The sequence below is a fragment of the Mustela putorius genome, unplaced genomic scaffold (assembly GCF_011764305.1).
Source record: "Mustela putorius furo isolate JIRA1106 unplaced genomic scaffold, ASM1176430v1.1 tig00003834_pilon_pilon_pilon, whole genome shotgun sequence".
In the NCBI taxonomy this organism is placed as follows: Eukaryota; Metazoa; Chordata; class Mammalia; order Carnivora; family Mustelidae; genus Mustela; species Mustela putorius.
The window spans coordinates 60,609,878-60,635,897 of record NW_025421987.1 but is presented as its reverse complement, the minus strand read 5'-3'; the positions used below and the strand labels follow the sequence as shown (position 1 = coordinate 60,635,897).

The 26,020-nt window shown below is 38.2% G+C and overlaps 1 protein-coding gene across 5 annotated transcripts in view; it reads right to left on the bottom strand.

Annotated features, from left to right (window-relative positions):
- Window positions 1-4,059: 4,059 nt before the first annotated feature.
- The window catches only part of LEKR1 (leucine, glutamate and lysine rich 1), a 186,693-nt gene continuing 164,732 nt past the window's right edge, over window positions 4,060-26,020 (bottom strand). For all 5 annotated transcript variants that reach the window (XM_004755621.3, XM_045088553.1, XM_045088554.1 and 2 more), the window contains 2 exons: window positions 22,888-23,187; window positions 4,060-8,135 (listed from right to left, as the gene is read on the bottom strand). In XM_004755621.3, the coding sequence (XP_004755678.1) occupies window positions 7,650-8,135; window positions 22,888-23,187 (786 nt within the window). In that variant the 3' untranslated portion in view covers window positions 4,060-7,649. The remainder of the gene's footprint in view (window positions 8,136-22,887; window positions 23,188-26,020) is intronic.

Genomic DNA, 26,020 nt, shown 5'->3' with positions numbered 1-26,020 from the left:
CTCTTTCTGACAAATAAACGAAATCTTTCAAAAAAATTTTTTGGGGGAATACATGGATTGGGTCCTTACTTCAAGGCTGCTACTAAATAAAGTAGTGGATTCTTTTCTCCCTACCTTCACCTTTTCTCACTAATCTCCATTCTTTATGGAGTACTGTGTATCCCTTGGAAAAATAAAAATGACTCTGGTCTTGAGAGCCTTGGAGATTCCAGCTAAAATCTCAACCATTTGAAAAGTCTGGTAATAGCAAATGGGAATTTGGCCTACCCTGGGTTTTAGGAAATTCTGCTTTGTATCAGTGAAAAGAAGTAGTCAGTTCAATCTTGGCAGTAACCTTAATTCACTAGAAATTTAAGGTTCTAGATAGAAAATTACAGCTGTAGAACTCATTCACTTTAAGAAGACACAATACAGAAGACATCTATTTAAATTAATGTGTTAGATCATGTCAAGCTTACTTAGGAGAAAGGTGGATATATCTGACAATGGTGCACACTGCAAAGCCAGATGTTCATACTTCTCGGAAAAAATACCAGATTTCCAGTGTTAAATCTTACAGAAGGCTCTATTTTTAAATGTTTCAATATTTTCAATTATATGTCTGCCTAATTCTTATTTGAATTATTATTAATGTGAATTATTAATAATAACAAACATACAAGCTGAACATCAGCAGTAAGAATGTTAATAAAAGATATTTTAAAACTTTTTAATCGCAAATAAAGGCAATCCTTTCGTTATTCTCTGAACTGAAAGCTTAAAGAATGTACCCGCTCTATAGTATTAATGATATGAGTTCACTTAATACTCACAGGCAAGTGAGTGTAATGCCTTATTGTGTTAAGTACAGATTTTGAAATGTTAAATCCGAATCAAATTCTTATTAATACTGCTATTTCTACCTTTAAAATAAATTGCAGTTTAATACTGCAAGTTACAGTTTTATATTTAAGTGGTTAAGAACCCAACTTTTGAAGCAACATGGACGGGACTGGAAGAGATTATGCTGAGTGAAATAAGTTAAGCAGAGAGAGTCAATTATCATATGGTTTCACTTATTTGTGGAGCATAACAAATAGCATGGAGGACAAGAGGAGTTAGAGAGGAGAAGGGAGTTGGGGGAAATTGGAAGGGGAGGTGAACCATGAGAGACTATGGACTCTAAAAAACAATCTGAGGGGTTTGAATTGGCAGGTGAGTGGGAGGCTGGGGTACCAGGTGGTGGGTATTATAGAGGGCACGGATTGCATGGAGCACTGGGTGTGGTGAAAAAATAAGGAATACTGTTATGTCAAAAAAAAAATTAAAAAAATAAAGGATTAAAAAAAGAAAAAAAAAGAACTACTTTTGGGGGAATAATAGTATTCCAGTATCCCTTTCATGATTCTAATAAGTTATCTAAGTATTCTACATTTCACAATCCTCAAAAGACAACCAAAATTACCAGATTTGCTTTTGAAAATCAGATATCCAAATATGTAACATTGAGGTTAAAATTTAAGAATATTCAGTAAGTTGCCAATGATCAAAATGAAAGCATTTCTATTGGATTTTTTTTTTTTAATAACAAATCTTCAGTTCTTTGCAGGCTCAGAAACTTGGATCAAGACATAAGATTTTATGACTATTGATTGGATACTGACTTCTCTTAATTCACTAGTTTTTCTGGAGAGCTTTCCAGATTTACAATCACCTGGGAAAAAAAGAAAAAAGAATTTTGAGTGTACTTTTACCTGAGGTGTTGGATGGGTCAACAGCGGGATGGGTGGTCTCAGAGCACCACTGGTTTCAGTTAGGCATAAAGGAACTGAGTCTAGCAAGATTATTTCTATTCAATACTATCATAGCTCTTAGAGACAGAATATGCTAGGGCCAAGGGCACCACTGTGAGCAGAGATTTTCATACTTTAATAAGAATCACCTACAGATCTCATTAAATTTCATTCGGTACCCTTGGGTGTGAGGCCCGATAGTCTGCATTTCTAACAAGCTCCCTGGAAACACTGATCCTGCTGGATCACTTTGAGTGGCAAAAATTCATAGCACTTATACTATTCTTCCAGTCTAGAAATGAGATGTTTGGCCAAGAGCTGGAGGCCATGACTTTCTCATCAAGTCAGCTGTTAAGCAGTTACAAGGATTTAAAAGATTATTTAAAAGATTATTATTTATTATTCTTATAAAGGTACCCATTTTCTCCTTCTGTAAAATTACAGGTCTGGTCCAGAAGATGTGTCAGGTCATTTCAGAATGATAACATTTAAGGATTTTAAGATAGCACTTATTTTTATTTTGGCTGCTATCTCCTGTATTTTTCCTCATAAACAGTTAACAAAAATCAGAAAAGGTTTTATTGCACTATATTACTCCCAAAGGCCACCACTGAGTTGTGCTTTGCATTCTTTGAGGCCAAGATGGTAGCTATTTTTTTAAATGTCAATTTCCACATTCTTCCTCCATAATTCTTTGAACACTATTCAGATTTGAATTTTCTTTTAACTTTAAGGAAGATTCTTATGAATATGGAGTCTGTGGAATTAGTTACTGGTCGCTCAAATGAAAATGTAGTAGCTATGATTTCACATTTTTCAGAGAAGTAATTTTTTTAAAGATTTTATTTATTTATTTGACAGACAGAGATCACAGGTAGGCAGAGGCAGGCAGAGAGAGAGAGAGAGAGAGAGAAAGAGGCAGGCTCCTTGCTGAGCAGAGAGCCCGATGCGGGACTTGATCTCAGGACCCTGAGATCAGGGCCTGAACTGAAGGCAGAGGCTTTAACCCACTGAGCCACCCAGGCACCCCAAGAAGTCGTAATATTCTTAAGCAGAGGGTGATATTTTAATTGGAGCCAATCTCATACACTGAACCCCCTGCTAAGAGGCAATCACTAGTAACAGTTTCAAAATATATTTAACAGGGAACAAATTCTTTCTCCTCTCTGAATAGAACTGGAGTCAGCTCCTTCTTGTTTATTTCCATTATCAACATCTTTATTCAGAACTTTATGTAACTCATGTCTCAACTACCATACTAATCTAACAACTTGTGTTCCATCTCCAATCTTTCCACTCCATAATTATTCCTAAAAAGCTCTGCCAGATTTCAGTGAGGTGCACGTCTCTTCTAGACAAAATGCTGCAAAGGCCTTTATTTAACACATTCATGCTATGGGGTCAGGTTCCTACTACTTCCCTTCACCAAGTATTTTCTACACTTCTCATATCTGCACCTCTTTCACATGTCCTCTATGTGGTATAACTTTTTCTATAAAATCCTACCAATTCTTTAAGACCTATGATAAATACCAATTCTTGTCAAAAATATTCCTTGATTCTTCCAGCAAGAAGTTAAATTCACGTAACACCTTGCTTTTGACGCTCTTCTCAATACTGCCCAGTGTTACAGTTTTTGTATATGCTTCTTCCCACTCTCCACTGTACAACTCTTGGGAATCTGTAGTCTGTCTTCATTATTGTACCTCTCAGAGTGCTTTTTCAATTCTCTCTATCTGTTGAAGAAATGAGTGAATGTATAATATAGCTTCACTATTATTCTACAGATCAAGATGCTCAGAAACTGTACAAGTTTTAAAATTATTCCTTAGTATTTCTTTTGGATAAATTACTTAATCTCTGCAACACAGTATTCTCTTATATATTTTGGGGTGGGGTAAAAGAGGTCTAGTAAATTTTTTTACTCATTCAATCGATATAAAGCACTATGCTATATGAATGCTGGAGAAGAAGGAAATCTTCTGACTTTCTGGATCATGGAAAATATTGTCATTGGATTTGTGTGTTTTAGATTCCAGTACTGTGTTGTCAAGAAAGTTTTATATGTGAATTAAGAATAAACCAAGATTGGGGCACCTGGGTGGCTCAGTGGGTTAAGCCACTGCCTTCGGCTCAGGTCATGATCTCAGGGTCTTGGGATCGAGTCCCGCATCCGGCTCTCTGCTCGGCAGGGAGCCTGCTTCCCTTCCTCTCTGCCTGCCTCTCCATCTACTTGTGATTTCTCTCTGTCAAATAAATAAAGAAAATCTTTTAAAAAAAAAAGAATAAACCAATATGACATAATTTATATTTAAGATTCTAAAGATGCAATCTAATTATATGGGCTTCACAATTTATTGCTATATAGGGTTAATATTTTCAAAAGGAAAAGTAGAATTTCTTCCTGAATATACCATAGACACCACCTTAGGAATGGTGCCATTATTGTCTATCATGTCTTGGGGAACCATCAAAGGTGTCTTGTGCAAGGTATGGTGGACATACATTATTTTCTTAAAATATAAAAGTGAAAAAATTTTTAAAAAACTATACTTATTGTAGGATTTGTGAACTTGGGTACATATTAAATTCCTTTTTTGTGCTCCATTAAATACAATATGATGGTCAGGAATTTTCAGCTCCAGTGCATTAACCCTTTTGGGTTACTTAGGTTGCTTTATCAATGTAATATTATAATAATCGTAAGAACATTAAAAGATGAAGCTTGAGAAAACTTGTTTCATAATCAAAGAAATTAGCTATAATTGATCTGTAATATTACAAAATGTTTTCAGACTAACAGAACATCAAAAAATTTTTAGTTTTATGTAATTTTCAACATTAATGCCTTTTCTCGTCAGTTTTATTGCCAGGAAATATAACTTTTAAGTAATTCTGACTAAGTATAAATATGGTAATTTAATTCAATAAAACTTTCATAAATTACTTGAGAAATCTACGTTAACTATAGAAGAATTCTCCCATCTTTGTCTACCAATAGTAGTTTAATAGGATATAATTCCGTAAGGAATGTTTTCTGTGACATTCTTTTCTTTTTGTACCTATCAATCCTTCCATTGAGGTCATGGAAAACATATATATAGAGAGAAATGAAAACTAATAGACTTAAATTAATATGCATTACATGCATTTGAGAGCTTTAATTCACTATAATGTTCACGACTTCCTTAACATTCCTGATACTGTTTCATGGCAAGAGTTAGCTTAGCAGTGAGAAAATCTAGGAGTCTGTGTCCTTAACACCTTCTTTAGATACAGTAATGTGATTCTCTTTCCTTTGTCTTTCTTTAAAAGATACCAGCACATAACTTAGATGGCACCATGCAAGTGGTCTAGTTTGAAACAAATGTAAATATTGTCCCTCTGTTTATCCATGAACTTACCTTTCTAATATACTTGTGGACTATAACACAGCCTTATTGCACATCCTGATTCTATCCTCAGAAAGATTATTGACATAATTACTCATTATAATGCAAGAGTGTAATAGCAAACCAAGAAACCAGATTTTGCACTTTACATCGCTTTAGAAATGCTTACGTGTGACTTTCTTTACAAATTTAAATCTGTTCACATTTTGGGAAAAATATGTCCCCATGGCTCCTGAAGAGAGCTGAAACTGCAAAAATTGGAAAAACGTGTATCATCTGATGACAAAGACTGCTGTCCCAAATATTCTTGTAGGTTTAATAAAGTTTTCATTAGTTTTGCCATCTACCTCATGTCACTGGTACTTGCAATAAACCTGCAAATACCAGACCAGAAACATCGAGGTTCCCAGAGTGTGGCACGAGTACTACCGTCATTATATGAGATGATTTTAGGGGGTACACGAATTAACATTTAGTATTTTAAAGTATTAGAAGAAATATACCTAGCAAATCAAACTTGTTACTCTATAGTTATTCTTTCTTGGGTCAAGTTTTCTTTTTACTAACTTTAAGCTTAAGAAGTGAGTGCATTTAAAGAAAATATTAGGTAAATACTATGTAGGGCTTCTGTTGTGATGGAGGCTGGGGAATCTGATGAGTGGAAAAGCGAGGGGGAAAGTTGGGGTCAGTTAATAGCGGTCTGGTTTTAGCTCTGTCACTAATTAGCCATGCTGCTTTAGCCAAGTCAGACCTCTTTGGGCATCTATTCCTTATTTGGAAAGAGATGGTTGGGGGTCACTATTCTATGATGATTTATTCTCTTTTCAAATGCCATTATAAGGAATTCTGGTCTCTGTAAAGCAACACTCAGCATTCTAAGTCTTAATACAAGATGTACTCACTTAAACTAGTCAGGGAAATCAGCAAACCTGATAGGGATTTTTTTTTTTTTTGAGGTTAAAACACTGTACTGGTAGATTAGACTATTCTTTTGAAAGATTAGACATAAATCTGAATTACTTAGTAGCTTTACTTTTTTTTTCCAGATGGGAAGGATTCCAAGTGCCTTTGGCTTCTCTCATCAATATGATAGCCAAACAAAGGAGAGTTTTATGTGCCATATTTCATGTTACTATATCCTTATCCAGGAGTAAGAAGCCTGGATGTCCCTGATAGAATCAGATGAAGGATTTAAATAAAGTCAGTCCTGAAAGAAAAATACATTTCAGTTTCAAGGGGGGAAAAGACAGACAAACATTAGCTTAAGGTAAAGAGTTGTGTTTTAAGGATGTAAGGGCGACATCTGTCACCCCATTGATCGCCAGGGTTGATTCAGCTGATCTGGCTGGCTAGGCGGGTGTCCCCTTCCTCCCTCACCGCTCCATGTGCATCCCTCCCGAAGCTGTGTGCTCAGTCGAAGAGGACGACCTTCCCCGACAGAGGAGAGGACTGTTCTTCGGTCAAGGGTGTATGAATAGCTGTGCTCCCTTGCTAGAACCTCCAAACAAGCTCTCAAGAGTTGTGTTTTAAGAAACAGGAGGGGCCTGAAGCTTTTTAACTTAGAATAGCTGATTTGGTTGCTCGTTTTAATTTTTCACTCTGAAAACAGAAAATATGTTAACTAGTCACCCATCTTGGGGAGTAATAAAATGTGAACCCCAAATTAGCACTATGTATCTCTATAGAACAGTCTTGAATTAGTTCTTTTCCCAATGGTTGAAGGATATGAGCATCAAATAAAAATCTGACTATGATTACTAAAAAGCATTCAATGTAGAAAATCCCTACCAAGTAATATTTAAACCAGGCTTTTTTTTATTTGTTGTTGTTGTTTTTTGTTTTGTTTTTTAAATTATCTATATAGTGAAAAGTAAACCACCTTTTTCTTCAAGGGAGTTGCTGTCCCTTTTCCTAGAAGGTCCCAAGTTCACAGGGAAGACTGCCTTCTTGAAGGATACCTTACCTATCATTACTTCTGGCCTAAAAAGAAACTGAATTAACCAATTAGACTGCGAGGTAAAAAAAAAGTGGTTTCTATGATGATGATAAGGAAATTATCAAATGTAGGACTAAAGTACTTCTGTTTTCTATTTGGAAATAGGAATTACATATATTTCACCCATTTAGCTCAACAAACAAAGGAACAAACACTGACAGAACCAATACAATCTATTTTTTTGTGGAAATATATCTGCTTGTATTGGTGCAAAAAAAAAATATATATATATAACAAAGATGCCATGAGTGAAAATTTTCACCTATGATCTCTAAAAGGGTATATTCATAGACCACACCTAAAGATGCCATATAGAAATATGGACACTGGTCCTCTGGAATATCAACAACATCATTATCTGTGGCAACTTCAAAGGTCTCTTAGAAAATGTGGCTTCACAATTCCTAGTTTTCCCAATTATCTTATTAAAAACATCTATGTACATGCATTCTTGATCTGCGATAATAATTTGACCTTTGTCATCCTCAGTCACCGTGCATCTCTGGCCCACTGGGGAAGACCAGGTGTGCGGGGGGGAGCTGCCCCTGTCTGGACTGATCCCTGCTGACTCAGTCTCCTCCGCAGAATGGTGGCCAGCCTTTGTCTGGTCTCGTTTACTGAAGATGCTGGACCCCTGCGAGGAGGATGGGGTTGAGGGACAGTGGGCAAACCTGAGCTGCTAAGCCTCTTGGACTGAGGAGAGGTTGGAGAAGTGGCGGGTTTTGACATTCTGTGCAGGCTGGGTATTTTGATTCCTTTTCCAGAGTTCAGTCTTGTAAGGCTCCTCTCTCCCTGATTACTGACCACTGCAGCAGAGGAGGTTAGGCTGCCCTGGCTAAGGGAACACGGTGATAGAGGTGAACTTCCACTGAGTTTCCTGAACTCCAGGAGCTGTTCTCTGGCTTGACTCAACGCCTCTGTCAGTTCAAAGCGTTCTTCACATTCCCTCCTCACTGTTTCCTGAAGAAAAGTGTTCTGAAACGAGAAAAGAGGGGGGAATGCATCCCTAGCTTTAAACTGTACATATGGAGAGTTATTGGCAATATAACTAGAGAATTGAACCAGAAATCAGAAGTCTTGTCTTTGACTGTCTTTGTGGATACTCTGCCACATGGGATAGACAAGTCAAAAATGCGAATGATTTGTGAAGTAGGAAAGAACTTTAAGAGGACCTCTGGTTCAACCCTTGCAGTTTGCAGAATAAGAAACAAGAGCCAGGACCACTCAGATGGGTAGTGGGGGGCTGGGACTGGAACCCAGAACTTCTGATGGCTACTTTACTGGGGTTTTAGCTTGTTGGCACGTGTGATGTGTAGTAGCTAATATCTGTAGGGGCAAGTAAGTTATTTTACAATGAAGGTAAATTGCAATACATAAGATAAAATTGCTTGAATTATAAGACTGAAAGAATTGAAAATATCAGCCATGATATTTAAATAATAAAATCAGTTACTTTATACAAGGCTTTCTCAGTAGAACTTAAATATACTGATCATTTGCTATTTTGTAAAATATATATTAAAATAGGGGTGCCTGGGTGGCTCAGTGGCTCAGGTCATTATCCCAGGGTCCAGGGATTGAGCCCCATATGGGTCCCGGGATTGCTCAGCAGGTAGTCTGCTTCCTCCTCCTTCTCTGCCTACCTCTCTGCCTACTTGTGATATCTCTCTGTCAAATAAATAAATAAATAAATAAACAAATAAATATAATCTTTAAAAAAAAAGATATATATAAAAATAAAGAACATCTTTTGCTTTAAATTCCATTCAGCAATCATTTATCAAGTCACTAGAAGCTGTAGTGGATACAATACTTGCTCTCAAGTTGTTGCAGCCTCATGAGTTTGAGCACAGCCTTTTTTTTTATGGCTCTTAACAGAATTTGGAGCCAAGGGCAAAAGCTATGGAGTTGAAGATAAGAAATAACTTTTTAATAGCCAGAGCTATCCAGAGGATACTCTGAAAGGCTGACTCTCTCGTGACTGGGATATACTGGAGCAAATTCAAGCTTCAAATGTGTGACTTGACTAGAGATCACTGAGGCCTCTTCCAATTCTGTGACTCTACGGTTTTAGTTAAAGAGCTACCATCTTTCATCTATGGAATTCATCCAAATTACAAGGCCCATGGTAAGAATTAAGTCTTGGACCTTTCTAACCTCCTGACGTTCATGTCTGTCTGATGTCACAAAAGACAGTACAGTTGTACAGTAAACAAGGTAGCTTCACCATAGCTACTTCAAGGTAGCTCACAATTAAAATGATTGTGCTATAGGAGTCTTTGACTAAGTGAATTTCCGTCAGGTTATTATGTTTGTAAAACTATCCAAGGCATTCCCAACTCTGACTCTCAGCAGGAAGTATCCTCCTAAGGCTTTACTCACTAATCTGCTGTCAGTGGAACTAAATAACAAAGTGTCCAAGAAAGTAGTATCTTCCCGTATTTGAGTTTCTTGTGATTATGATCAGAATTCTATTCGATTCCAAATTTGGTAATCAGGATTGAAGAATATGGCACAATTCCAGATTAACAGTTGCTCCATAATTTTCTCTAAAATCAGCAGCATGTCACGGTCAAACAAAGTCTCATCATTTACATATATTAGCAACACACATATGTGTCCATATAATCACATTTTTTTAAAAATCATGAGGGTTAAGTATTTGGTTCCAGTTAGGTTGGGGTTGTTGTTCCAGTTACGTTCTTTTGTTGTTGTTATTGTTGTTTTGGGTTTGTATTTTTGCTTGTTTGTTTTTTGAGGAATTGGAGACCAGGGATGATGTTTGTGGCCTTCTCTTCTGGTTTTCATTAACTCTACTTGAAATTCTTGTTGAAAAGGTAAGGGAGGGAGGGCTAGAGAAGATTAATCAGTTGCTACATTAGGTGTCATCTCATTTCCTGCTCTCAACAACTATATTTGACAAGGAAAGACACAGAAGCCCCACTGCTTATGTGATTTGCTGAGAGTAACCCAGCTCTGAAGTGGCAGGCCTACTTCCAGAACCCTGCTCCCAGCTGCCCAGGCCTAAATGAATTGTCTAATTAGTTACATCAAGCAGGTACCGTTTTGTTCTATGACATGGAAACAATAAAAAAAAAAAGACATTTGGTTTTGCCCAAGTTTTCTAAACATAATCTAAACTTTATTTTAAAAGGCACAACCATCAACGTATTATTTTCTCTTTACTAGTGAGTTAGCTGGCAAAATGTGTTGAAGTGATTAGATATAAGAGGTTTCCAATATCTTTGTATAAAAAAATCCCCTGATTAAGAAAGCTGTAAGAAAGACTTAAGTTCATTTGAATATGTAAAAGAGTGAATAGAAGTTAACTAATGAGGTCAACAAATTGGTGACATGAATAATAGGTCCACCAATATGGAAGGATAATGTGATGGGTGATGTGGTGACAGGAGCTCTCATTAAAAGAAAAAGAAAATTCAATCCATTTACTAAAATTAAATTCACTGAAAGGAAGGGAGCAGTGTTCTATGGAAAACATCCATTAAGCAAGTCACTTAAAAGCTATTTTAGGCAAGAGACACTCTACTGAAGGGGGAAATGAAAAGGTGTGAACCCAAAGATGTCCCCATAGCAAGTCTAATGGGAACAAAGTGCCCGCCAACTCCAGACTGAACTTTGGAAGGGCTACTGACCATCTTGGTCTGGGGCCCACTGCTCTGGAACTCATCCTTCTTCAAGGCTATTAGCTTCCAGTACAAAGGACTATTTCTCTTTCTTCTATTATTTCCAAGCCAGGAGGACCTCTGAACTGAAAAAAGCCTGTAGTTAGAACTTCTATTTTTGTCTTTGCCACAAATGCTGTGAAATCTCATGTGAATCTCACAATATCTGCATATCCTCTGCTACCTCTTTTTTTGGGGGCGGGGGGTTGCTGAGAGAGAGGGATTCTTCAGAGAGAATCCTAAGCAGGCTCCAAAGCAGAGCCTGAAACAGTACTTGATCTCACAACTCTGGAGATCATGGCCTGAGCTGAAATCAAGAGTCAGACACTTAACCAGCTGAGCCACCCAGACTCCCCTGCTACCATCCTCTTTTAAAATTGAGGTTACAACTCAGTTTTGTACAACAGGCAATTCAGATGTTATAATTTATTCAACTATGTAGTAACAAAATGGAAATAGAACATATCAAGTTGAGAGGATTGCTATATCAGGGGTGGACTGTGTATGACAGGGCATGACAAGAGCACACGTGGACGGGGCCAATAAGTAAGTCAGTAAGGCACATTACTGGAAAATTCCATCATGTGTGGAAAAGAATCATTCACTTGTGATTAGATTGCTTTCAGTGATTTAGGCAAGATGTCTCTTTTGGGGCTGTGTTTTTGAAGGTGTATTGTTACAGGGTTTTAATGTGTGTTTTCATTGAACAACATAAGGAAAACGTGTAAGATGGAAGTGCAGTAAGATTGAAAATCCTGGGCAAACTTGAGAATAATCAATGAAGCCATAACATTATAAATGTTTCAGGTAAAATTATCTTTGGCCATATCCTAGCATGATAAAATGGTTTCAGTGGGTTGTTAACTAAACTGTAAGTCAAAATGAAAAGGGAGACACGAGCCAGGTGAAGAAGGGGCCGTGGGGTTTTCTAAGGCAAAGTAGACAGGGAGTGCAAACGCCTGGCAGTGCGACAGGGAGAGGCACATCTTGGGATGACACGTAGCTTAGTAGGACTTGGGTGCAGAGTGCAGAAGGGGGAAGAGAGACCAGGACTGAGGCAGAGAAAAGTGAGCAGGGTCAGATTGAAGATGACTTTAGTAACATGATAATATGAGTTTTACCTTAATTCTGAGGGCTGTATGGAGTCATTGAAAGGTTCATTTCAAGCAGGGGGCTGGCATGGTCAAATCTGCATTAAGGAAAGATCCGCTTGCTAATGTGGGAAAATGGCCCCAAGTGGGGCAAGATGGAAGGCAGGGAGGATAGGCGGCCATTATTTTCACAGAGGAGGTTCCTAAAACTTGTACCCCTTGATTAGAGTGGCCTGGGCATGAAAGAACTACTGTTTCTGGGTCCTTAAGCCCTGTTGATGGTGCAGAGCATTAAGTATAGATGGGTCTATAACATTTTCAGATGAAGGCCCTTTGACGGGGTTTAAAATATGGCTTAATCGCACTCTCACTGGGTAAATAATTGTCAAAAAGAAAATATAAATTAGCTCGCCATCTGTTTGAAATTTCTAATATTAAAAAATGGCCAATTTTTAAATTTCCCCCCATTCTTTGCAATGTAAGTGTGGTTTATTTTTATGTTTGTTTTCATTTTTATCCTTAGTGACAGCTGGATTGCTTTCAATTCCAAAAATAGTGGAAGAAGCAAGAGAAGGCTTTGCTGGCTAACTTGATTGCTCTGAAGGTGAGAGTCCCATTTGTGATGGCAATCAACTGAATCTGGCGACTGGGGGAACATGCCAGGAAAGCAAGTCCTCAGTGAAGAATGAGCACAGATGGGTGTCTTTCTTTGTGCTTTATACCCAGTGAGGTCTGAACCAGTCACGGAATGATCAGATTATAGTTTTCATCTATCCAGACTAGATATGTCCCAGGGTGAGTGGATGGCTGAACAACTCAGGGGTGGGGAAGGGAGGGAACCCCGGGGGAAGCGGAGACAAAGGGAAACTGTGGGAAAGGTGTGGAAATCAGAACGATGAGCAGGAGCTAGGTTTCCATTTAAGGCTTCTGATGAACTAATCTGATCAGTCCAAAACATTGCAGAAAAACAGTGAAAATGGTCCTTTGGTAAGACAGGAATGAGAATCTGAATATAGTTCCAGGAAAGAAGTAAGATAGATGGATGTTAGGCCGGTTGTTCTAAAATTGCACTCCTATACTCACAAACATAATGGGCATTGCGAAATCACTACCGCTAATACACCAAAACAGAAGTAGAAACAGGAAAATAATCCCTTGGACTAATATGCTTCAAGAGCAGATTTTCTGAAGGGGGAGAAAGAGCCCATGAAGGCAGAGTTCAGGATTCATTGCTCTAGGTCAATAATTTACTAGGAATTTAATTGCTATTAGTTCAGTACAACAGAAACAATTTTTTTCTCATTCTGTCAATTTTCTGGCATCTATACTTTGCATCAGGACAAATGGTCTCCAATGTGTAAAAGGCAATTTTGTTTAGCTCTCCCTCTCAACTGCTGAAGCTTCTCAGTCTGACCACCACACTCCCGTCTGTCCCATGCCCCACCAATAAGGTTCTCAGGCTGTCACCCATCCTCCCTGCCAACTGACCATAGGAATAAGCCCCTGACTCCTAAAAGCCTCCCCAGTTCTCCCCCTGCTCCCTGGGGAGCCAGAGGTTAGAGAAGAGATTCAGATGCTCTCATTGGATTTGGTCCCAAAGTTGAGAACTACTCATTGGTTGATATATTAAATACTACTTTGTTTGCTCATAAATGGGATTACCAGAGAAATGTGTACCATTTTATCTATATCAATTGAATATGTAAATATAGAATATGCACATCCCAAAACTAAGCAAATACCTCTCACACAAAAAAGCTATTTCCTATTACCTCTCTGTGTCTGTAACCCTACAGAGCAACCTCATGCATTCTCCTTTCTTATTTTCTAAACAAAATCATATCCAAGATGCCAAGTGATGATTAGGTGAATGAACAAAACCAACAAAAATAGCTATTGTCAAGAAAGCAAGTACATGCCTACAACCCATTAGCCAAAATTTTGACATCCACCCACCTCTGAGAAGAAAAATTTGTGTAACTCACAATATTAGGTAACAAAATCTAATTGGACTGACAATCCTTATTTCACTCAGTGGGGCTATTCCTATGCTTCAGCGCAGAAATATTGATGATGTTGCACGAGAGGGTCTGCCCTAGATCTCTGGGGGTGAAGGTAATTTACTAATTTTCTAAAATATGAAATAATTTGAATTTCAAAACCTATCTGAAACCAACGTTTGTGTAAGGGATTGTGGCCCCATAGAAGGTACGTGTTCCCTTCTTTAAATTCTTTTTCTCCTTAGAGTCCTTGCTGGTATTTTCCAGCTTTCCTCCTCATTAGATATTCCTTCTCTGACGCCACTGTTGGATTCTCCTCCTTGCAGTCTCTAATAGTTGGAGTGCCTGTTCTCAACCCTCTATTATCTCAATTTCCTGGGATCTCATTCAGTACCAAGACTTAAGTATCAGCTACATGTGGTTGTCTCAAAATCAGTCTCTAGTCAGCCTTCCCATGAACATACTGCCCATTTAATACCTCCATCTGGATACCTAATAGACACATTAAGATTATTTTGTGCCAAATCAAATTCTTGATATTCCTGCCCAGTTGCATTCCTTTCCTAATGTTTCCCATCTCAGTAAATGGCACTTTCACTCACTTGGTTGCTGGCATTCCAAACTTTGGCAGCCTCCTTGATTCCTTTTCTGCTTTCACATCATTCAACCCATCAGCAATTTCTGTTGCCTCTACCTTGAAAGTATATCCTGAATCTGGCCACTTCTCACCCTTTTCATCACTATGACCATACACGCATTTCTAGACCTTTTCAAGAGCTTTGTGATTGGTGCTTCTGTTTTCATTTTTGCTTCTCTTTGACCTATTTTCTCCACAGCAGAGTTATCCTCTAGAAATAAATCAGATCATGTCACTGCCTTGTTCATAATCTCCACGTGGCTTTCCATCACACTAAGAGAACAATCCAAAGTCCTTGCTGCAAGTCCATAGACTCCACATGAATTAGTCCCTCCAACCTTGCTTTCTACCACTGTCCTCCTTGCTCACTAAGCTTAAACAATGCTTGCTGACTTCCCCGTGGTTTCTCCAAATTCCCATGATGTTCTTGGCTGCAGGGCCCTTACATTTCATGTTTCCTTTGCCTGGAATGTTCCTGTCCTCACTTTAGGTCTGCTTGAATATTATCTCCTCAGACAGTCCTCTGACCACAGGACCTCTCTTTCAGAAGGTGTCCTTTTGCTCTATTTTTCTTCTTAGCATCTATTTTTTATTTTTATTTTCTAAAAATTTTATTATTTATTTTGAGAGAGAAAGAGAGACTGAGAGAGAGAGAAGGCATGTACTTGAGTTGGGAGAGGCACAGAGGGGGAAGGACAGTGAAAGGGAAAGAATCCCAAGCAGACTGAAGTGAACTTAGAGTCACAAGAGGGACTCGATTCCATGACCCTGAGATCATGACCTGAGCCAAAACAAGAGTAAGATGCTTAACTGCTCAAGCCCAGGTGCCCCAACATCTACATGTTCTAAAACACTGCCTTTTATCCTATTCTCTGCCACTTTTTCTATTAGGTCCTTTTTATAAGTTACTCTTTTCCATAGTTTTAAATTATTTTTAAAAATTAAAATAATATCTAACACATATTTAAAAATTAAAATGGTACTACAGTATAATGAAAACAAACACTCCTTCATATCATATCAGAAATAGCCTTTTTCAGCTTTTTAAGCAGTTTCCTGTGATATTTTATTTCCATATTTCTAAATAATAACATTATGGTTATCTCATGATTTTTCAGTTTTGAAGTCATTATCTACCAGCTTCATAGAATGGAAAATGAAGATTTAGCTTCCTATTCTAATTCCTAGTAGATATTTCATGGTCCCACCCAAAGGTGTTTTTCTTTTCCTATGAGAAATTTCTATCTCAATTTTATTGGAAAATCTTCCCAACCTCCATCATGATTTTTAGTCAAATCTATATTTTACTTTATATGATTATAGTATATAAATATTATGTATACCTGAGCCATGCAGTGTACTACGGTTACATTTTCCTTCTTGTATGGCTTCCTTCCAAAGTTAATTATTGTACCACTGTTTGTCTGCTTAGGGTTCTAGGTGTTGATTACTAATTTTTCATCAAACCCACTTATAGAAATGTAAATATTTTCAACATGTTCAAATTCTCCAGGTAATCCAGCAGCTTCTTTTTGTTTTTGGAAACATACTTCTAAAAGCCCTCTGTTCTTCTGATGAACCCAGCCTGGTTGTTCTCTAAGTCTGGTGCCCTGCTGTAATTCTTGGATTTCTCCCTATTATCATCCTAGGGATTCTCTCCATTTCTCTCCTATACTGGAACTCTTACTTCCTGATTCCTGTATCTGCTCCTTTCTTATTTTGTTCCCTCATTGTGATGTCATATATCATCTGATAACTTCCCAAGAAAGGCTGCAAAGGGAAGTACCATTTTTGAGAACTCTAATATCTGAGAATATCCTTATTTGACACTTGCTTGATTGATTTGGCAGGCTATAGAATTCTAGGTTGAAAATAGCTTTTCTTCAGAATGTGGAAGCCACTGTCTTCTGGTTTCTACTGCTATTGTTAAGAATGCTGAGGCCATGTTGATTCTTGATCTTTTCTAAGTGACACCCTTCCCCCAACTCTCCGCAACTGCCAACCCCCAGCCCAGAAACTTTCTAAGTACTCATGTTTATCCTTAAGTGTTGCTATATCATGATGAAGTGCTTTTGTGGTTGCTTTACCATCCATTATAGAAATGTATATCCTTCAGTATTTGGAAATGATCTTGATTAGTTTCTGGATAACTTTCTTTTACTTTCTCTGTTCTCTCTTTCCAAATCTCTTCTAATTTTCTTTTCTTTTCTCCATTTCTGCTTCTTTCTTCTACTTTTTTTTTTGTCTTTTAGTTTTATTTTATTTTTTATTTTTATTAATAAATAATGTAGTATTTGCCCCAGGGGTACAGGTCTGTGAATCTTCAGGCTTACAAACTTCATAGCATTCACCATAGGACATACTCTCCCCAGTGTCCATAACCCAGTCACCCTATCCCTACCTCCCCACTGCCAAGCAACCCTCAGTTTGTGAGTCTCTTATGGTTTGTCTCCCAATCCCATCTTATTTCATTTTTTCCCGATTGCATCTTATTTCGTTTTTTCCTTTTCTACCGCCCCACAACCTCCTGCCCTGCCTTTCAAATTCCTCATATCAGAGAGATCATATAATTGTCTTTCTCTGATTGACTTATTTCACTCAGCATAATACCCTTTAGTTCCAACCACATTATTGCAAATGGCAAGATTTCATTTCTTTTGATGGCTGCTTTATATATATATATATAAAACATCCTCTTTATCCATTCTTCTGTTGATGGACACCTAGGTTCTTTCCATAGATTGGCTATTGTGGACATTACTGCTATAAAAATTAGGATGCACGTGCCCCTTCGGATCACTATATTTGTATCTTTAGGGTAAATAAATACCCAGTAGTGCAATTGCTGGCTTGTAGGGTAGCTCTATTTTCAACTTTATGAGGAACCTCCATGCTGTTTTCCAGAGTGGTTGCACCAGCTTGCATTCCTACCAACAGTGTTGGAGGGTTCCTCTTTCCCTGCATCCTCGCTTTCTTCTACTTTCTGGAAAATTTATTCATCTTTATCATCTAACCCAAGTATTGACTTTTTTACTTCAGCTCTTATATCTTAACAGTAACTCTTACTCTTTACTCATGGCCTCCTCCTCACATTCTAAGGATGCAATATTTTTTCTTTTCTCTTTGAGGATATTAATTATGCTCTTTTTTGAAGCTCACACTTGCTCCCTGCATTATTTTGTATCTTTTTCTTCTGAGTTCTTTTTTGCTTATCTGTTTGATCTTTGTTTCTGTCTCAGATTAGAGGTATTTCTAAAACTTTTGGTGGTCTTTTGGCTGTTCATGTTTTTAAAAATGAGTTTCCAAAATGTTATTGGAAGCTACATGAGAGTTTACATGGGGGCTAATTGATTTGCTATACTTCTTAGTGGGTAGATAAGACATGACTATCGTCATTGCACTGGGAGACCCCAATTATCAGGATCCATAGGTGTTGTCTTGTCTTTTGAGCCATCTCATTTCTCCAGAGAGGGCACTTTCAATTTCCTAGCTGTTGATATATAAACCCAGTTGTCTGTGTTCTGGGAAGTAAATGGGTAAAGTGGAAGAGGAGGTCTCATTCTTCTAAATAAAGATGTTCATTCCAGCCTTCTCCCACATTCTGCTGTTCTGTAACCTCAGGTCCAAAGCCTCTCACATTCAGTTTTTCTAGAATGTAAATCTTTGGTATCCTGCCAGAATGTTGAGTGAGGGTTGCTTAGGAGTTAGGGAGGACATATGAGGATCTATCTGTTCCTTTTACATTCACACAACCCCATTTTCAGATCCACTGTTCTCTCTTTCAGAAGGTTCTGGTATCTGCAGTTCTTGAGCCTTTCCAGGGCTGTGTCACATAATCCTTTTAGGGGTTCACCCCAATCCCTACAGGCATTAGGTTTCAACATCCTACAGTCTACTAATTACTTCTGAATTATTTTTCAATTACTTCTGAATTATTTTCCAAAATTTGGTCAATATCCCTTTCTTTCTTCTATTTTTTTCTTTTTAAGATTTTGTTTATTTATTTATTTGACAGAAATCACAAGTAGGTAGAGAGGCAGGCAGAGAGAGAGGAGGAAGCAATCTCCCTGTTGAGCAGAGAGCCTGATGCGGGGCTCGATCCCAGGACCCTGGGATCATGACCTGAGCTGAAGGCAGAGGCTTTAACCCACTGAGCCACCCAGGCGCCCCAGTCAATATCTCTTTCATCTGATGTCAATTCCTTCCTCTCCTGTTCTCTTTTCCTTATGGATGTATTCACACTGTCATTTTAGTGCTGTTTTGAGATAAAGCATAGATAAACATATGTACTCAATTCTCCACGTTTAACCAAGAACATTCCTTTTTATCTTTGAGTGTCTTTGAGTATCATTAGATGATTAGAGAAATTGATAGATTTTAAAACTTTTGGATTTACCACATTCTTCCTCTGGATTACAACAAGACCCCTGACAGTGGGGTGGGGTGGGGCCACACTGTCTTGACAGGACTCATATAAAGCTAGTAGGAAGGAAAACTGGCAGCAAGAAGCATGTGATCTATTTTAACCTGGTTTTAAATGATGATGTTCTGTTCTTTAACAAATTAAATTTCTCTTCTGACTTCTTTCTTCCTTAAAAAAATATTTCAGGGATGCCTGGGTGGCTCAGTTAGTTAAGCCTCTGCCTCCAGCTCAGGTTATGATCCCAGGGTCCTAGGATGGAGCCTTGGATCTGGCTCCCTGCTCAGAGGGGAGCCTACTTGTTCCTCTCCCTCTGCTGTTCCCCCTGCTTGTGTTCTCTCTGTTAAATAAATAAATAAAATCTTAAAAAATTATTTCAATTTTTTGTGTGTGTGTCATCTCCCTATGAAAAATTTTCATGGGCCCTCTTTTCTCATTCACATTTCCCATTCAGTTTTATGTTCCATTTTTTCCTCTTATTCACCTGCACCTCTCCTTGCTTCACCTTCTTGACCCCCGCTGTCTCTGTGGACACTCTCCAATAATTCATGCAGGGATGCCCATTTGCCCTTTAGAGGCTCTGGCTTTCCTCCTATCCTTGAGAACATTCTTCAAACAATTAAAAGCAAAGTCCACCCATTGTCTGACCCCTTGAAAGAGAATAGGGCTTTCCTGTCCTTAATTAGCTTCCTTATTAGACCATTAATTTATCTTCATTCTAATGAGAATTTGCTCTTCACTTAAATGTTTATTTCTCTAGAATCTGAGAAATTTCAAGTGTCTGGAATGTATGCTCAAAATAATAGTGTTTTTCACTTTACATACTACCACCTCTATTCTTTCTGGCTCATAAATCCTATCACTTTTATTGTCTCATTTCCTCTTTTTTATAAGAATATTCTGGACTTTGGCATGCTTAATCAGAGAACCAGCCTTAGTTATTTACTCTTACAGTTCAATGGTAATTATTTAACTTCTAATGGAAAATCTAATCTACCTTCCTTCCTCCCACCCTAGCTAAAGGAAGTCTGTTCCCAGGATTGTCTTTAGGTAACTTTACTTTTAGAATGATCCCTTTCTAGGGGTGCCTGGGTGGTTCAGTGGGTTAAAGCCTCTGCCTTCGGCTCAGGTCATGATCCCAGGGTCCTGGTATCAAGCCCCACATCAGGCTCTCTGCTCAGCAGGAAGCCTGCTTCCTCCTCTCTCTCTGCCTGCCTCTCTGCCTACTTGTGATCTTTCTCTGTCAAATAAATAAATAAAATCTTTAAAAAAAAAAAGAAAAAGAATGATCCCTTTCTATTCCCCAGTAATGATCAATGATTGTTTATGGGCCAAACCAGTGTCTTGTATATTTCAAAACTGTGCATTAAAAACACAAACAAACAAACTCCATCTCTAAGGGGCTTCCTTTTACAATTAATGACCAGGAAGGGCTTCACATCCAGCTCCCTTTGTCTGAAAAAGAAATTCACTCTTCACTTTTAATCTAGCTTCTCTTGCCAAAGTTACCTCTAGTGCCTCTGAGATTGTCAGCCTCCAGAATAGTCCCCAGTTATCCCCGCCCTCTTGCTTATTCACCCTCTTGTGCAATCCCTTTGCCTTGAATGCAGGCTGGACTTAACTGACTCATTTATAATGAACAGAATTTAGCAGAAGCACTGGGATGTCAGTTCTGAGATTAGGTTAAAGACTGTGGCACCGTCTCTTGCACTCTCAGTCTTGCCAGCTTGCTTGCTCTGAGGGAAGTCAGCTTCATGTGTAAGTTGTTCTATGGAGAAGGTTCTTATTGCGAGGAACTGAGGGAGTCCTCTGACCAATAGCCAACAAGGCGCTAAGGCTTTCAGCCCAACAGCCATAATAAAATGAATCCTGCTAACAACCACAAAGTGAGCATGAGAACAAATTCTCCTCTAGTTCAACCTTCAGACAAAATTGTACCACTGATCCCTACTTTGTGAGAGGTTTTAAGCCAGAGGTACCCAGCTAAGCCACATTCAGATCCTGACCCACAGAAACTATGAGATAGTAAGTGTTTGTTATTTGAAACTACTGAATTTGAGAATAATTTATTGTGCAGCAAGAGATAACAAATACAGGTCCTTAAGGCCAATTTTTAAGACTTAGTCTATGCTTTTTATATGTTAAATCTTTGTTTAGGTCATTCTTTCCTCTGGATGTCAATTTTTTTTTTTTTTTTTTAGAGGGAGTAGGGGAGAGGCAGAGGGAGAGAGAGGATCTTAAGCAAGCACATACATCAGTACAGGGCCTGATGTGGGGCTCGATCTCATGACCCTGAGATCATGACCTGAGTCAAAATCAAGAGTCAGATGCTTAACCAACTGAGCCACCTAGGTGCCCCTGGATGTCAATTTAATTACTCATATAAGATTGTCTTTAAATTTTTTCTTTGAAAGCATGAAATGGCAGTTGTTAGTCTTGTTCATAATTGCAGAGATAGGGCCTAGCACAGTGCCTGGTGCCTACACGAGGCTCAGTATATACTTACTGGAGTCAACCCTTCTATTTCTTCTGCTTGTCCTAGTTTATAGGATACTCCTTACTTTCCATATTGCCAATTCTTTGGTGATTTAAGAGTTACAAAACCTGCTGGTCTAATTGCCTTGACCTTTCTTTCCCTAACCTGCCGTTCCTTCTCTAGAGCTTCACTGCTGCTGTCTCACTTGAAGCAAACCCACATTGCCTCTCTCCTTAAGGTTTCCTCAGTGGAACTGAGTCCATGTGTGCTCTCCCTTCCCCTCCTGCCTGCCTGTGAAGCAGCTCTTTTTATCAGGGAGGCTATGCTGCTGCGTGTCAGCAGAAGACTCTCAGCTGACCCCCTAAACATCTGGAGAGGTAAGTAGTATGCTTAGTGTTATTTTAAAAGGATGGAAGGAAGGAGAAAAGGATGGAAGGAAGGAAGGAAGGAAGGAAATGAAATGAAATGAAACTTGGAGATGCTGAGTGCTGAGCCTGAGGGTCACTTTGAAATTTAGAAGCAGAATCACTAGAATTCAGGTTTCCTGAAATAGGAAACATTGTATCGTGGAAATTCAAATATGAATCTTGGTTCCTTCATGCTGTGTGACCCAAACTGCTTAGCAGTTCAGAAATAAGACTTTTTTAGGAAAAAAACTCAAATCAAAATAAGTCTATTCCAGTTTAAATAAAAACATTGCTGAAATAATCATGCATACATAAGAAAGAAGACCAATACATGTAAATTACCTTATAGTTTAGGTTGACAGAAAGATAAAGCCCCAAAAGAAATTATTTTTAAAATATATTGTCCTAGGGTTCCCAGGTGGCTCAGCCAGTTAAGTGTCTGACTTTGGCTCAGGTCATGATCTCAGGGTCCTGGGATAGAGCCCCACACCTAGGCTCTCTGCTCAGCTGGGAGACTGCCCATCCCTCTGCCCCTCCCTTCCTCCTACCCCTGCTCATGCTCTCTTTCTCTCCCAAATTAACAAATAAATATCTTAAAAAACAAAATAAAATATATTGTCCAAATTATTTTCTGAACTTAAGCAGCAGGTGCTCTAAAAGTTTCTTTAGCAAAGATTTAATGTCCAAACAAATAAGACATACATACACAAATATTTCTAGTCCCCGAAGTTTTAAATGGTCATTTACAACAAAGTAGAACTGGGTGCCAGGAAACCATAGAGATTATGAAGTCCAGTGAATTCATTTTATAGAAAAGGAAATGAGGTGCAGAGAGGTTAAGTGACTGCCTAGATAAGAACACAACCAGGATGTAATTCCAAGTCCCTGACTCATAGTCCCCAACTCTTTGAGTGACACCAAGCTGCCTTTCATGTTTCTGTCTGCTTGTCTAGTTTTGGGAAAGAATGTGTGCTCTTTCACTAATGGCAATGCCACTGTCCTCTGCTCCTTACCTGTTCCTGGGACTCGTTAAACTGCTGTATCAGTTGTGTTTGTGCCAGCATTACTCTTTCTAGCTCATCTGACTTCTGCTGCATTTCCTTCCTCAAGTCCTCTGAAACAGAATCATTACTAGCAATTTCCTTCTTCAAGCGGGATTCAAATTCTGCAACCACATTTTTCAGGTTTTTGATTTCTTTCTCTTTTGACTCAGAATCTTCAGTGTAGCGGATACAAGATTCACGGAGTTTTTCTTCAAGGGTGGCCACTTCCAGCCTTAGCTCTCTGGTAGCACCTGTGATTAAGTCTGATATCTGTAAGATAATATCGTCTATTAGGTTGTAGGCAATATCTCTAGGTAACCACAGAGTTCTAAGAGGTTTATTCTAAGTAATCAGTGTACTTGTCTGATCAAATGAAAATAAATCCTATGACATTATGTAGGCCTCCAAGATTTTCTTTTTAAAAGTTAAGACTAAAATGTATTTTTATCACTTTAAATGGAATTGCATATTAATCACTTGGGCATCCTTGGAAATAAAAATATCTGTGTCTGGATTGAGCTACCAAGCACAGCTCAAGTCTTGATCCAGGTCTGGATTCAGTATGGGGTGGCTTTGGGACCTAGAAATGCCTGATGTTTGGGGATGCATGTAGTGAGCACCACAGTTAAATTCTACTCATACCATAGCAATAAAGTTTCATTTGATAGATTTTTTTCTTATAAAAAAATGACTGGAGGTACCCCAGACACTACACCTTCTAGAGCAGCACTGCCCAGTAGAACTTTCTGTGATGATAGAGATACTCTGTGATGTCCAATATGGTAGCCACTAGCCACAGGTGCCTAATGACAGTACTGTGTAAATATATGTTTAGCAAATGATTCACATACACACAAAAGCCAGATTTGTATCTAGTCTCCATGGTATAAATATTCTCACCAGAGCCAATTCCAAGGTGACATCACCAATTACTGAGTTGGGAAGAGAGGCACTCAATAGGCTTTGGTTTGCCAGTACTAACTGGTGAGCATTTAAAATGTGGCTAATGTGACTGAAAACCAAATTTTAAATTTTGTTTAATTTTAATTAATTGAAATTATAGTTGCCACTCATGGCTAACATATTAGACTGTGCAATTCTAGAGACTACCAGAACAGTTTGAAAATATACTGTCTCTGTAGGTGGTACTTCTAGATAAAGAGATGAGGGAATGAGAGATAAAGAGATGAGAGAAGATGAACAGCTTTTCCTGAGAGTCATGGGAGCTTTAGAAGAGAAAAGGCTGCTTGTTTTCTTTCTCCTTAAAAAACAAAACAAAGAACAGAAAACAAAACAGGAAGAGCAAAGTTGCTTCTGATGAAATATATAATTATTTATGCTATGGATATCATCATATTATAAATATTAGTACAACCAGAAACCAATCCATGAAGAATCTGGAAAACGTTCGGAGAACAAAGTTTCAAGGATTTTGTGAACTATTACTTAAGTGTTATGTATCCAAAATCTGTTTCAAATGTTAAATTTACATTAAGAGAAACTTCTGTAAGAAATCTATTCACACTTACTAACTTCAAAAATTAAATTAATATTCCATTATATTCAATTAATCCAGGAAGGAAAAGGATCATTGCTAGGTCTGGGCAGTAGTTTCCATCATTAAGAGGAGAGTTGACGCTGAACTAGATCAGGTTATCCTCAGGAGAGAAGACTCACAGAGCCACAAAGGTGTTTTGATCTCTTCAAAAAGGGACTCAGCTTTTAAAAATCAAGAGAATTTACTTACAAAATCTGGGTTTATGACTTCTTTTGAAAAACCATAACCCTTGGCAACCCCTGCCTTAAGAGGCCCCTTCTTGGAGAAAACTAGTATAGAAGAGGTAGAAATTTGGGTGAGCTGAGACTTTAAGCTCCCAGCAAATGCACCATTGTCCCAATAGAACATTATTTACAAAACGCAAATTCAAAGATAAAATTATTAAGAATTTCAAGACAACATTTGCAGAGGATTAAACCCAAGTGGCATGAGGCCATTTATTTGAATGTGGGGCCCTGAGATACTATACTTGTCATATACTCACATAGCTGGCCCTGCTTATCATTCACAGTGCTATTGAAAAGGCTGTACCGGGGTACCTGGGTGTCTGCCTTCAGCTCAGGTCATGATCCCAGGGTCCTGGGATCGAACCCTGTGTTGGGCTCCCTGCTCAGTGGAGAGTCTGCTTCTCCTCTGCCCCCTCTACTGCTCCCCCTGCTTGTGCTCTCTCCTCTCTCTCTGACAAATAAATAAATAAAATCTTTAAAAAAGAGAGAAAAAAAAGAGAGAAGGCAAGGCTGTACTGTTATGTCTTGTATACCTGTAGAGGCCATTAATTCTCATCTGATACTTAATTTACACAGACTGTTAGTGAGTTTACCCACTGGGTCTTGGTTAATACACACACACAAACATATGCATATACACAAAAACATGCATATATATGACACTGAGGTCTTATAATAACATGGCAACCTAAACAAAACCTTAGATTATGGTTAGGGGGCTTCTGGATGGTTCAGTTGGCAGAGCATGGGACTTGATCTTGGGGTTGTGAGCTTGTGCCCCATGTTGGGTGTAGAAATTACTTAAAAATGAAATCTTCAAAAAAATTATGTTTAGGACATACCGTTTCAGAAATTATGAAGGAGGATTATGTTCTTAAAATATTTCCCTTCAGTCAAAAATATCTAGAATTGGAAATATTCGTAATTGAAAAAGATAGGCTTTAGTTGTTAGCTTTAGTTGTAAATAAAATGTTAATTATCATTATCATTATCATTTGATGTTGGATATTTGAGGTATTGGAATATCTAACCATGCTAATTATTAGTTATGTAATTTATGCTCTTTTATTTTTATCTATTTATTTTAAAGATTTTACTTATTTGAAAGAGAGAGGGAGCATGAAGTGGGGTGAGACGCAGACAGTGAGGGAGAAGCAGACTCTCCACTGAGAGCTGAGCCAAACCTGGGACTGGAACCCAGGACCCTAAAATCATGACCTGAGCCAAAGTCAGATGCTTAACTGACTAAGCCGCCCTGATGTCCCTAATTTATGCTGTTTTGAAAGTAAAGTAAAAGTAAAAGTAAAATACACTTAGG